General features: G+C 38.4%; 1 protein-coding gene and 1 pseudogene across 1 annotated transcript; both read right to left on the minus strand.

Moving 5' to 3' along the window:
- Positions 1–2238: 2238 nt before the first annotated feature.
- On the minus strand, positions 2239–6291 carry LOC111870235 (annotated as a pseudogene).
- Positions 6292–6839: 548 nt separating this feature from the next.
- Positions 6840–9037, minus strand: LOC111870234 (uncharacterized MFS-type transporter C09D4.1; the record flags this gene model as incomplete). Its single annotated transcript, XM_023862345.2, has 3 exons — positions 6840–7909; positions 7979–8217; positions 8934–9037. Coding segments are annotated over 3 exons (666 nt in total), but the record flags the coding sequence as incomplete, so codon positions are not given.
- Positions 9038–14274: the final 5237 nt, after the last annotated feature.

The following is a 14274-nucleotide window of genomic DNA, read 5'->3' on the forward strand; positions in this document are numbered from 1 at the left end:
CACAACCAGAATTACAGTGATGGTAGTCTGGTGTCTATTCACATTATATTCGCTGCTGCAGCAACTGCGTCAAGTTCACTTTCTTTGTCAGATGAGGCGGCTTCATTAAGGTCGTTCGCCAGAATTCAACTTATCTTCAGTATAACATTGAAAAGTTTGTAACGATGGTACATTAGTACAAATACGAGTATTATATTTCTGAACACTATCCACCATCCTGCCTTTATCTAAAAACACCATCCTCTTTATCTTTCAAACACAACGTTTCGGAGACTGGGATCTGTCTCTGTGTCCAAGTGAAACCTACTCAGCGGGGCCCAACTGATAGGGCTAGTCCCTGTTTCCAGAGATAGTAACTGTAGAAGTCAATGCTTGTGTTGTGAACTTCTGATAGCAGCTTAAGACCCAGTAGCATTTGTATTCACTTCCCAACTGGAAAACAAAAACGTTTTATGTATCTGATTTTAATTTGTTGTGACTTATATTATATCTCAAAGCTAACAAAACATTGAATGAGGTAGAATGACTGAAATTCTATGCTTTTGAGATTAACATGACCCTATTAAGGTCAATGTTCATAAAGAATGCACAGCAGAGAAGAATATGGATATCATTACAATGTCAAAGCTAAAATACAATGGATCAAAAATAGAAGTATTTTGACCTTGCAAAGTTCGACAGGCTGGACAGCACATATACCATTACATCTTTGATACCATAATCTTGTTTCCAACAACAGATCCAGAAGAATCCCTTGGAGATTAAAAAAATTTAAATTCTTCACGTTTGACTTTGATATGTGTGGTGACAGAGAAGATTTCCATTGATACAGCTCTGGGTTTAGGTACAGGGATAGCTCAGTGGCTGCAGTATGTGCTTGATGACCAAGGAGTCTGGATCTGATTCTTGGCATCGGTAAGATTTTTCTTTTCTCTGTAACATCCAGTCTGACTCTGTGGCAGACCCAGCTTCCTATACAGTGAGTATCAGGGGTAAAGTGGCACAAGCATGAAGCTAACCACTTACCTGCATCTAAAAGCTGCAGGTAAGGTGGTGGCACTATAACTCCACTCCCCCATATATCTTCACGGTGTGGTGCTCAATTAAGCAAGCCCTCTGATATCATTACCTTTACCATCTCTGCTTGTGGGCTCATGTGAACATGATAATGAACCTTGGTGAATGGCTGAGTAACTCAGTGTCTTAAAAACGTCTCGTAGAGTTATTTGGTCAATAGTCCAAATGTATACAGCAAAGCATTTAGTGTGTGCAAAACCTCAAACTTCAACATACTTTTCCCTGCTCGCTTCAGCAGCCGAGCAACCCCCTCCACAGGGGGGTGTTGCAGAACAGCCCACATTCAAGCAAACGTTATAAAAGGTCGAATGTATTCATAAGAGACAGACACATCTTCTCGTCAGAGAGGATGTTACATAAGGACTATTACCGCAAGAGTTCAGTTGGGGGGGAAAAAAAAACTCTGGTGGTCCGATTTAAGAGGCCTGATGCCAAGCAGAACTGATTGCTGGTAAACTGCCATTCATAAAGTAACTCTGACTCTTGATTCTTTATTAGCTATAACTATATATATATGTGTGGAGGCGGGGACGAATACCTCCACCGTAAACTTGCGAGTCGTATGAGGAGATGAAAAGGGAAGTCTCAAATCTGACACAGTAAAATAAGGTCCTGAGTCCAAAGGGACTAGGATCTGAGAAAGATTGCACTGGCAAGGGCCTAAAATATGGTCACAAGTACCAAGGGACTTGGACCCCCCCCCCTCCAAAAAAAGACTGCACTGGCAAGGGCCAGCAGCATATACAAAAGACAGACTCGTTTTCTCATCAGAGAGGGCGTCCCACAGAAACAAGACTGTAACTATCAAACAGTAATACATATCTTGTCATGAGCTCCAGATTACGCTCGGAACCAAGACTTACTGACTCAGTGACTGACCTACCGTTAGTCACAATGTGACTCTTGACTTATTAGCTATAGTTTACACAGTTTACAAATGGAATATATCTTCAGTTCAATGTAAGATGAGGCACAGGCGGATGATGTATGCGAGAGAAGTAGATCCCCCGAGTCTTATCTTCATTAATTTTGATATTCCAATGCTCACACCAGGTCTCCATTCAGACATACAGTCAAAGCCAAAGTCAAATTGAGCTATATGTCAAGTCAAAGTCAGAGTAACATTGAGACTGATGGTCAGTCAGTCAGTCATTAATTCTTGGTGTCATATAAACTCTGTGAAATTTTCAATACGAAAATTTAATATTGCTCTTTTGCACAACCAACATCAATATTCATTCCATAAATTAATTTCTAGAATATAACAAAACTAGTACTTGTCAACACTGCATTATGAGCAAAAAATTTTAAATAAAATTTTGTTCTCTGTTCTTATTTCCAACATATATCAGGCAAGAAGCCCACTGTCTTTCATGGCTGTTGTTAACCTGTCTTCAGTCTATCTGTAATTTCATCAACCTATGGTGGGACTCGTTACCCACAGTTTTGGAGAACACTTCTTCATTCCACACTGCCATCAGATCCAAAATTATAAATACAGGGAAACCCCCATTTAATGATTACTTCATTCAGAAGGCTGGGTAGGCTCCAAAGCCAGTCTGGTCTATGCGGAGAAAATTCTCCACCCTACTGGGACTTGAACTCTGACCCCCAATCACAGCTCCTATATCATTCGTTGTAGTTATATGAAATGAAGAACAATAGTTAAACTTCTCATTGGTAACACATTATAATTCACTGGAGATGCTACAATGATGGCTTATTAACTGAAATACAGAATTAATATCTCACTGCAAAGAGTACTCTAGTTAAATTTATATGCTTTGTTCTTATTATTTCTTACAGGATCAAACCTTCTTTAAACTTGCGAATATGTCACATTAATGTTATATCGTATTCACATATCTACATTATATAATTTACAGATATCTCCATATTCCACTCTGTCAACTATTCTGCCCTTCAAAGGGCCTGAGGATATTTCAATGGTTACACAGAATTTCTTCTGATCCAGTTCCCTAAGCATGGCACTGCAACCACGATAAGCACCATTTACAACACGCACAGGTCGCCCTATTGCTGGTATCACCGTTTCAAGATGTTCTTGGTCTAGTTTTAGTTTGTGTCCACTATCTAACATGCATACTGTAGCTACACACTTATCTGGCACTCCAGTCACAACCCCTTTCTTCCTGTGGTATTTGTCACCCAGACACTTTGCCATCACCTTCACAACAATTCCTTCCACCAACCAGTAATCCTTTCTGTTTATATGTTCTCTCGTTCTCTTCATCTTTAAAGATCTCACCAAGGGCTGGTAACTTCCTCTTTTCACCTCTCCCTTGTCCAGATTCTTTTGAGTCTTTTTGGTTTCCTGCTGAAGAACCATTCTTCAATGCATTACCTGCCACCAAAGTTTTATTTTTCATGTCCCCATCCCTTTTTATTTCTAGCTTCAAATTTACAACAATTTTATGTTGCTCGCTTGGTCGCACAAACTCCGTGAAGACGTGTGTCATTCCTGGAACTTTCTTTCCCCTTCTCAATTTGCTTTTCAATAAACGCCATCATCATCATCTCTTGGTCGTCTCTGTCGATCTTCTCCTTGCGGGAAACAGCTTCTTGCATGGCAATTGTTTCTGGGTCACGGTCTATATACTGGACATACCATCCTTCTTCAGCCTCATCCACCTTGCACTTTCCTTCTCTTCCAAGCCATTTCACAAAGTCCGTCAATGTATCCCACTGTGTAGAAGTCATATGCAAATGATGACGGTCAGAGATATAGTACTGGTACACACGATTTGCATGAACACGTTCTCTACCAAACTGATGTTTCAGTACTTCCAGATAGCCTCTTTCAAATTCTTTCGAAAAGTTACTATGTATCTGTCTGCATTAGCAGCAAATAGAAGAAGTTGTTGCTGATGTGATTCTGACATCATATGGCACCTGAAACCATTCTCGTCACGGCATTGCTTCTCGCACATCTGACAATAGCAACGAAGTTTCTGGAGGCCTTTCGCCTTTATTTTGTTCGCAATATATTTAGGGGTACATACTTCATGCTTCCCCATTATGTTTAATATGTTTCAGAGTTGAGTTCTTACTAGAATGTGGTTGACCAAAGAAATGTCTCCAGCTGCAGAAAGCAACACACCACTGCTGAATGCACAATATCCAAATTTTCTAGTGCCAATGCAGCTGACGTTTCATAAAGCACTCACTTGTGTACGATATATGAAGCTATAAAACCTCTGTTCCACGTTTATAGCATTCAGACACACAAAAATAAATCAACTGCCTTATGTCCACAACTAATTGTTGACCACTGTGACCAACATTGCAAAACACCGCATTCAGCTTCAGAATACCTTCATCCTCGTCACAAGACTCGTTATATGAATCGCATCATTAGGGAGGCCACTGAGATTGAACTCCATCCTGACAGCATGAAAAGAAAGGTGGGGTTTTGTCTCAGCAAGTCATGGAAGCCTCTCGTCTGTTCCCTCAAGCAAGCTCCGAAATACTGCAGACCCAATAGGCCACTCAGGTCCATCACAGCCCCTGAGCTACAAGGTTAATGCCCTCCTTTTAACCTTCCCTTCTCTCCCCCTAACACTACTCTATATCAGCTCTGGCCCACTACCTGCTGGCTATTCCACCAGACCCTTCCCCTCCTCCTCTCTTCTATTTAACAATGTAGCCATAATCCTTCTCTCCTCTTATACAGCTGTGTTTACTCGACTGGACTCAGTCTGTTGCACCTACTCTCCCGGTTTGCTTGCGGTTTTCTTCCTGTTTTCCACCCTGATGATGGAGGTGATACGTTCCTCCGAAACGTCGGTTAACACAATTTCTACACAGTGCCACATCCCAGAAGATGGCTTTCTTCATAGTCACCACCGTGAAAACCTCAAATCTTACATAATTTCTGGTACTTCCCAGGATCTCCTTGGAAGACCATGAAGGAACATGAAAGCTCTCAGGCAAGATAATTGGTCTCCAAACTGAAATCTGAACCAGGGACCTCCTGAATATGAAGCAGTCTTGACAGTAATATTTCATTCCAGCCCATAAAAAAATATGCACCTTTGTTTTTGCTGTGGTCCTCTGTAAACTTTTCATAGATTCTGCTTCATGGAATGAATCCTATGAAAACTGAGTGATACTTTTGGTTTTGCTAAGGGCTCATAAACTGAAATTTAAGCATAGCACTTAACACTCTTCTTATTTCTTTGTTTGCTCCATGTCATTCCAACTTCAGATGTTAGCTCGCAATGGACTTAGTGTGTCTACATTTTGAAATGGCAACAATAATAGAGCAATTATACAAAGTGTCCAGTCTGTGTCACAACTTTCAGCGAGCATTAAGTATGTCACATTTCATCAGAGTTGAATAAATTACTGTGGTTTTGTCGAGGGATGTTTTGCTTACATCAGTTATATTTTTGTTGCAGACACCAAATGTAATCACAATCTTGTCAGAGGCAAATCATTTCATATGAACAGGCAGAAATGATACATATTATATATGCCATATGCAGTGCTGGGGGTGGTTAGAGCTTAGTAGAGCAATATTTTGAAACAAGTAATTTATCTATACATCCAACCAAAACACACTACATTCTCTTCCAGATGAAACAATGCACACAGGAAAGTGAACTGATGATCCTAATAAACAATAGAGAAATAGGTAACATGGACAGTACTAAATTCCTTGGGGATAATTGACAGTAACCTGGGTTGGGAAGTACATATTGAAAGAAACTGTAGTAGAATTAGCCATGGACTGTCTATAATGTCAGTACTTAACATGAATGTAAGAATAATAGTGTATTATTGTTTGATTTACCCCTTCTGGCATATGGAATCAATGCATGGGGACCAAATGCGAAGGCACTAGCTAGACGAATATTTACCCTCAAAAAAAGGGGCTGTAAGGTATCCAGGAGGGTTAAAATAACTGGAATCATGTAGATTTAGCTTTAGACAACTGAACATATTAACAGTATACTCACCATACATTCAAGAAAGAACCTTATATGCAAAAGAAAAGTGTAACTGCGCTGTAAATAAACAAGCACATACATATAACACAAGAAATAATGACTGTCATACGTAGTAAATGATGTGGAACTTTATAGAAGTAAACCATCAGTAGCTACAACAAAATGCCTAGTTAGTTAGTTAGTTATTTAGAGAGGGTGGGTTTCCCCATGCACCGCGACCAGTTTGATCTATTGTGCTTCCCTCTATGATATTCTACCAGTCTCTATACCCTACCGATAAATGGTGCGTACCATCAGTCCCGCCGAGCAAACAAGTTCGGCCACTTGCTTAGCGGTGTCTATAATGCTTCCCCCATCTATCAGAGGCCTTAGAGACTATTGTTGGGTGGGAAACATCCTGGAATTTGGCTCAGTGATCCCCTTTGGGGATATGAGGTTCTTTTACGTGCCGTAAAGTTATGACACGGGACACACAGCTTAAAGTCCCTCCCGGAGGACTTGTTCCCTGAATTTTTCCGCCCTTAAAAATTCGACGACCTCCGCCGGGTATTTGAACCCACGTACCATGAGTCATGAGGTGGGAATGTTACCTCTAGACTAGGGAGGCCGCTAACAAAATGCCTAACATCAGCATAAAACAAATAGGTAACAAGAACCACTTTAAAAAGGAATTGAATGATTTACTTATTAAGAGATGCTATTATTCAATGGAAGATTATCTGAATGCAGAATTCTATAATATTGGCTACTGACGAGCAGATGTGTAGCATAAGCTATGTTTCTAATAAGTTTATACCATAATCATTAATGTATTTCGATAATAATAAACATGGACATGTCCTATATCAATGTACACTGATCTGCAGGATAGAATAAAAATGAATGAATGAGTAATGAAAGTATTCAACAAAAAATACAATAGCTTTACAGTAACATCAACAAGACACAAAAATGCCTGAATGTTCATTTTCACTGTTACATTACACCAGCAGTTTCTAGACTGAGCACAGTTGCAGTCCCCACATTTCAGTATAGACCATCAAAATCAAATGTAATTGAAATCTTTTCTGTAACTGTGGAAATGAAATATGGCAGATGTAGATATGGTATCATCAATTTGTAACCTTATTTTCTGTACCAGACACAACAAAGTTTACATGAATCTGTCAGGCTTGTAGAACATTTGGCTTGTGTGTTACAGTTATGTTTTGACCATGCAGCATATTTGGCTTGTGTCATTTAAGTGATCTGTTAAACATGTTATACATATGATGTGTCAAGCACGCAGTGCATTTGGTTCGTTGCTACAACAGAATCGCTTCTTTGGTACAGTAGTATGTCAGATATGTAATATACTTAGTTCCTGTGTACCCTGATCCATCAGACATATAACACATTTTATTCTTTTTTACATTTATCTGCCAGACAGGTAGCACATTTTCCTTGCGTGCTACTGTCATCGGACAGACACGTAGCATATTTGCATTCTGTACTACAGTGACTTATCATGCATGTAAAACATCTGCTTTGCTGTAGTTATCTGTCAGGCATTTTGTCGTTTTGTCGGCATAAATCTGAAGGGATCATGGCAGTCAATCCAGTTCCGATAAGAAGTGTGATGGTCAGGACAGTATTAGCCCAGAAGTCACCAGTCACATGAACCATCCAGCTGTAGGCCATGGCATGGAACACACTCAGAATCTGTGTCCCAAGAATCACTATTCCTGCAGTAGTGCCCTCTGGTTCAGGATATGTAATTTCAAACCCCAGCTCGAATCCAACAGACATACAGCCACCCAAAAAACATCTAAGTGAAAACATGAAACCATTAATATATATTTTGCAGTGGAAGTCCAAAAGTGATTAGTCTTATCAACAAGCAGTAAAAAAATGAGCCATCCAAATGAAAAATATGACCTATTTTTGGCAGTCGCCATTAAGAATCAGTAGTTGCAATGCATATGAATTCAGTGTTGCTTTCATACTTTTAAGAAGATTTGATTTAACCTGCATCCTAACTTGAGTTTCAGTTAAGTATTCAAGCTGATCATCATAGCCAACAAAAGATGATGTTATGTAAACAAGAATTTTAGATCCAAGTCCTAAAGTGAAGGTAAAAGCCAACATGCCCAATGCTGAAAATCCATATACAGCAACTGTAGTTTCCCTGTGAGAGAAATTAATTTATCATAGGTCACAAATATGTTTTATTCCTTGGACCATAAAAGTTTTAATTAAAGAAATTCATCAGTATTGATATGAGGAGCTTACAGACACATAAAATGCTGTTTAATCTTTGTCAGAGCAGTTTGTTATTTCAGTAAATAAACTCTTGAATGTGTAAACAAAAGATACACGAGGGACAGACCATACACCCAGTTACATGAAATCAGTACATAATTCGGTGAACTGTAAATCAACTTAATTAGAATATTGTTGTTTAGAAATTTCTTCATGGTAATGTTCTTGTATTCTGTAATGAGTCTGGAAGCATGTTTATGAATAAAACATTCTGTACCACAGTGTCTACCGTTTTTACTAACCCTAGGATGTAAACTGTTTACAATACAAGCTAACATTATCAAACATTATAAGAATTGCCACTCTGTTACAAGCTGCGTTTAATAATGATAATGCTGGAATTTTTGAACATAATTAAAACATTACAAAATTAAAGATTAAGTAACAAAATTAAAAACATTAATTTTCTGCCACCAAGTATGGGATATGTCTGATTTCCATCACTCTCTTACGGGATTACAGCATTATTTCATGTTATGTTAACTTTATTTATAATATACCAGAGACTGGCTATTTGAAATCAGAGAAAGTGACAAAATTCTTCCCACAGCAGTTAGTGTTTATCAACTAAGACTGACTTACTTGAACTTGTGTGTCTTGTCTAGTATTATTCCAAAGATAACAGAGCCCACCATTCCTCCAATCACAGACACTAAGCCAACTTGTCCTGCAAACTCCTCTCCACCCTCAAATAATTACAAATATGACTGAGTGGAAAAGAAAAGTCCTGCTTCATCCTAAAATGCATAGTGCTTTGGATATTTTCAACTGGCAGTCTGATTATTTTATTTCTTTAACTGGCTTTAGAGCAAATCAAATGCTCAGCTTATCAAGCCTCCCCAAATCAGTTATATTTCTTATTCCACCATCTCTGGTTAGACCCTCTGGCCTGTTCTGATTCATAATTTATTTTGAGATAACTGATCCTTTGAAATTGATGTGTGGACTATATTGAACTGGCTCAGGAAAAGTTGACTGACTCTTTTGATACATCGTAATAAGTTAAGCATATGGTCTTGTAGATTTTAAAGCTGTATAGTTCTGAAAAAGCCTCACATTTCAGAGGAACATGTCGCCTCCATCTTCAGAGTTCAAAGATTAAGCCAAAAAAGAAACATCACAAAGTAGGCAGCAAGCAGAACTGCCTGTTGCTTGTGGTTTTCTTGCTCAAGCTCTTAAGCTGCAGAAATGGTGGTGTGTTCCTCTGAAGCGTCAGCTTTTTCCAGATCACACAGTGATACTCCTTAGAAAACTGTATTATTTGTATGAGTAGTCACTGCTGTCAGAACCTCACATTCAGTGGTAACAGATCTTCATTTTCCACAAATGTCAGAGAATTTCTTCAGCTGCCTACAGCTGATTGCACTCATCTAAACAGGCAGTGAAATAACGCTGTGGGTTTTGCGGGGTTGCCATGCTGTGAAATTACCTGGGCTTGCCCTTCTCTTTTAAAGAGAAGAAACTGGCTTTACTGTAACAAGTGAGATATTTGGAGTGTAAATGTGCATCTGTGTAACATTCTCATGTCGTTTTATTTATTATTTTTCAGGTTTGATAACATGGAGTTTCCTCTATGTCAATGGAGGATTAAAGGTTAGTTTCAGAAAAGCAATAATTTATGCATAACCTCTAGCTAGCCTCTAAGTAGCGCACTACAAAGCAATAACAATTTTGGCTAAATGATGTACTGAAATGTTTTCTGAGAGAGAGATTCATTCAAATTTCCTCGAAGGGATTTGTAACATAATAAATTTCCATATATTTAGAAAGGTATCTTTCAGAAACTTAGTCACTTGATCGGTAGATGAGTTCCCAATAGAATTAATTCTTATATATCTCTTGTACTCGTTTGTGTTCCAGCCGGAGTGAGCATGTATTGTTACAACAAGCATCATTGTAACAGGCTGCTATTTTTACTTCGTGGTAAGTTTGTTAACAACTGATTCTTTACTTATTAAGCATCACTGTCTCTAGGCAATGGGTCAAATTATATACAGGGTGTCCCAGGGAGAATGTGCCATACTTCGGGAGGGTGATCCTTATGTTAAAGTATGCCAATATAACCAAAAACACCTATGTCCAAAGTTGAACGGTTACGGAGATAATTGCCAGAGAATTGTGAAACTTTGATAGCTGTTACACATTTGTTGATACATATAAAAACTGGAAGGAATATGTGGTTTCTGTAATATTAATAATGTAGGTAACAAACTAACTTGTTAGTGACATGAAGCCATTAAATTGAACTGCAAAAAAAACTCGCACACCTTGTCATAGTTGTCGTTAGGGTTCCAAGCCCTATATATGACACAGGAATGGCAAACACTAACGTAACACGGCTGCCTGCGCATTCTGGTATGCGAGTGTATGCGGCTAGTGTGAGCCGTCATCACCACACTGAAAATCACACATCGATAAGACATGTCAGGTGACAGGAACAGTGCGTGGACCCACCAGAAAACCACACTTATCTCCGTAACCGTTCAAGTTTGGACATAGGAGTTTTGGGTTATATCCACATACTTTAACATAAGGAACATTCTCCCACAGTGTGGCATATTCTTCTTGGGACACCGTGTATATATATATATATATCTATATAACTCAAAAATATTAACAGATATTTATTTCTGTTCGCTGGAAAAAATGGCGTTATATATATATATATAACTCAAAAATATTAACAGATATTTATTTCTGTTCACTGGAAAAAATGGACATCTTCTTAAACGAACTAACCATTCGGTATGTACGATTCCAGAATCATCACATTGCATACTTTTATCAAAGTTGCCCACCTTAAATGCACTAAATCTATATGCTATCCTCCTATAGTTGATGCAGTTATTATTAGCCTATTTCTATTGTTGTTCCTGCCATTAGTAATGTCGTTACTTTCAATGTAAGCTTACTTTAATGTAGCTGTGGATTTCAGAGTGATTTAGAAATATTTATTTATAGCTAAGTACAGGCCTAAACATCTGTTCACATTAAAACCCGACTGACTTCACATTTCATACGGCTGTGTTTAAAAGCTTAATCGTGTTAGATACTGGCAGTTCCTTGTTTTGCACTAATTTATACTAAGTAAAGGAAAATTTAATGTGTAAATAGTTCATACGTGAACTCTCAAAGTCAGTACAATTGATAGAAACAAGCACTTTGTGCGATTGATTCTCTTGCAAATGACGCTGTATCAATTGCTGTGGATGTGTGCCGTTGATCGAGATGAGAAGGCAATAACAGATTATGAGTAGATAATTAGTTTAAATGTTGCTGTCATGGCCTTGTTGAAAGACAGATTTTAACCAAATAATTATTTTCACGTGTAGGGTAGTACACGTGACGATAATAACGGGTTCTAGTTGGACTGGATTCCTTGGCACTTCGGTTACATGTTATCTTAATTAAAATCGGTAGTGCTTTTGCTGATTTACACTTTATAATTTACTGTTACACACATACAGTAGTCCTCTCCTGGTAATGCAGTTAAACACAGGAACTAGCAATATCACACTCCAGATATCACAGTACTACAGTACACATAAAGTCTTCAACGTTGATTAATACTTCACAGCTGAATCCTAACAACTCCTTTCCATAACGGCTTCGTGTCCTTGGCTCAGTCTGTCAGCTACGACTAACTGCAAACGAGCTTCACTATCCCATATAAAACTTCGGCACAGATACGGACCTATAGTAAACACATATCACGTGATTGCTATCCAACCAGTCTATTGGCGCGTCGACCGAATCTACAGAAAACACAGCCTTCTCTATTGTTGCATAACAGTGCAATGAACTGCTTACCAAGAATCTTGCCTTCGCTGTAACTAGTTTAGCAACTCGTTCCTAGCAATTGGTGTACATTTAACATTGTTCCCAACTTAAGGTTATTCGTCCCAAATATCCTACAGGCCTGCTACCTGTTCTTTTCCAAGTATTACTTCTGGCTTTCCCACCAATAACCTACAAGCATTCCTCTTCTCCCCCATTCGTGCTACATGCCCTTCCCATCTCATCCTCCTTGATTTGATCGTTCTAATTATACTTGGAGAAGAGGACAAGTTATGAAGCTCCCCATTATGCAGTTCTCTCCAACCTCCTGTCACTTCATCTCTCTTCAGTCCAAATATTATCCTCAACACACACAGCCTCTGTTCCTCCCTTATGACAGAGACCAAGTTTCACACAGACAGAACCACAGGCAAAATTATATTTCTGTATATCCTAAATTTTATGCCTTTAGACAGCAGACGGAAGACAAAAGGTTCTGAACTGAATGGCAGCAAGCATTACCCGATTTCAGTCTCCTCATAACTTTCTCTTGAATCAGGATTTGATTTGTTACAATTCTTCCCCACATTTTCAAAACATCTGTAGCCCAATTTTCTATCAGGATTTTTCCCTGCATTCTGGTGACAAAGACGGCAACATATACTTAGTTTTCTCTGCCTTTACTTCTAGAGCAATCTCCTTAGTAGTATCAGTTAAAGCTTCTTTGTTTCTCTGTGATGTATCTATGTTATCACCCAGCAGAATCACATAATCAGCGTATGCTAGCAAGTGATGTCCTGCCTGGTTTTCGTGGACCTTCCCAATTTAATACGGATATTTACCTATGCTTCATAGATTTTAAACAAGCATATGATACCATAATAAGGAAGAAAGTAAGGATGATTATGTCCACTTTTGGTATTTCAGCAAAACTAAGTAGAATAATTAACTTAACCATGACAGAAACAATCAATCAAGTTAAAATCCAAAACCAGTTAACAGAATGCTTTAAGACAAATCAAGAATTAAAACAGGGTTATAGATTGGCACCATCACTATTTAACTTGCTATTGGAATATATAGTGAGGAAATGTAATGTAGACACAAGGAACACAGTAGCGTATAAACAAACGCAAATAATGGCGTATGCAGATGATATTATTATAGTACTGAGATCCCTAAGAGCAATGAAGGAGACATATAAATAAATGAAAACCATAGCAAAAACAACTGGCTTAGAGGTGAATGTAAATAGAACTAAAATGCTGATACACTCCAGAAGGAATCCAAGGCAAACTGGAGAAATTAACATGGAAGGGGGTGGGATAGAAATAGCTGAAGACTTCATATATTTAGGATCAAAATTCCACGAAGATGGAGAGGAATATCATGAAATAACAAGAAGAGTAAGACTAGCGAATAATGCATATTTCTCGTTACTATCAGTTTTTAGATCAAAGGATATACACTAAGCGATTAAAACAGAAATATATAAAACAATGATAAGACCGGTGCTTTATATGGATTTGAGGGTTGGACGCTAAACAAGAAAGAGGAATCAGTCATCAATTATTTTGAGAGGAAAATCCTGAGACGGATTTTTGGACCAATAAAAGAGAATGGGATATGGAGAATAAGATATAATAAAGAATTATACAAATTATATAAGAAGTCAGAGATCTCAGTGACGATAAAGCTTAAAGATTGCAATGGGCTGGGCATGTACAGAGAATGGATAAGGAGCGTATCCCGAAGAAAATGTTATATAGTACAAATAGGTGGTAGGAGACATGCTGGGAAACCAAGAACTAGATGGATTGATGCAGTGGAAGAAGATGCGAAGAAGTTCATGGGTGTAAGGAACTGGAAGAGAGCAGCGCAGGATAGAGAGGAATGGAGGGGCTTGATAAGGGAGGCCAAGGCGCGACATCGGGCTGTTTAATGTTTACACTATTGTTAGTGTTATTTGGTTGTTTCAATAAACTGTGATAATAGTCACATCCTCTGTAATTAGCCGGATGTGCACCTCCACAGCCTACACATTTTGCAGGCGTGTTTCTAGATTTTTTTGCAGCTCTGTGTACTGGGCGACCCACCATATTTTACACATATCGTACATACAGTTTGTTACAATATGATCCTGTAT

Source organism: Cryptotermes secundus, unplaced genomic scaffold (genome assembly GCF_002891405.2).
Source record: "Cryptotermes secundus unplaced genomic scaffold, Csec_1.0 scaffold4404, whole genome shotgun sequence".
Classification (NCBI taxonomy): domain Eukaryota; kingdom Metazoa; phylum Arthropoda; class Insecta; order Blattodea; family Kalotermitidae; genus Cryptotermes; species Cryptotermes secundus.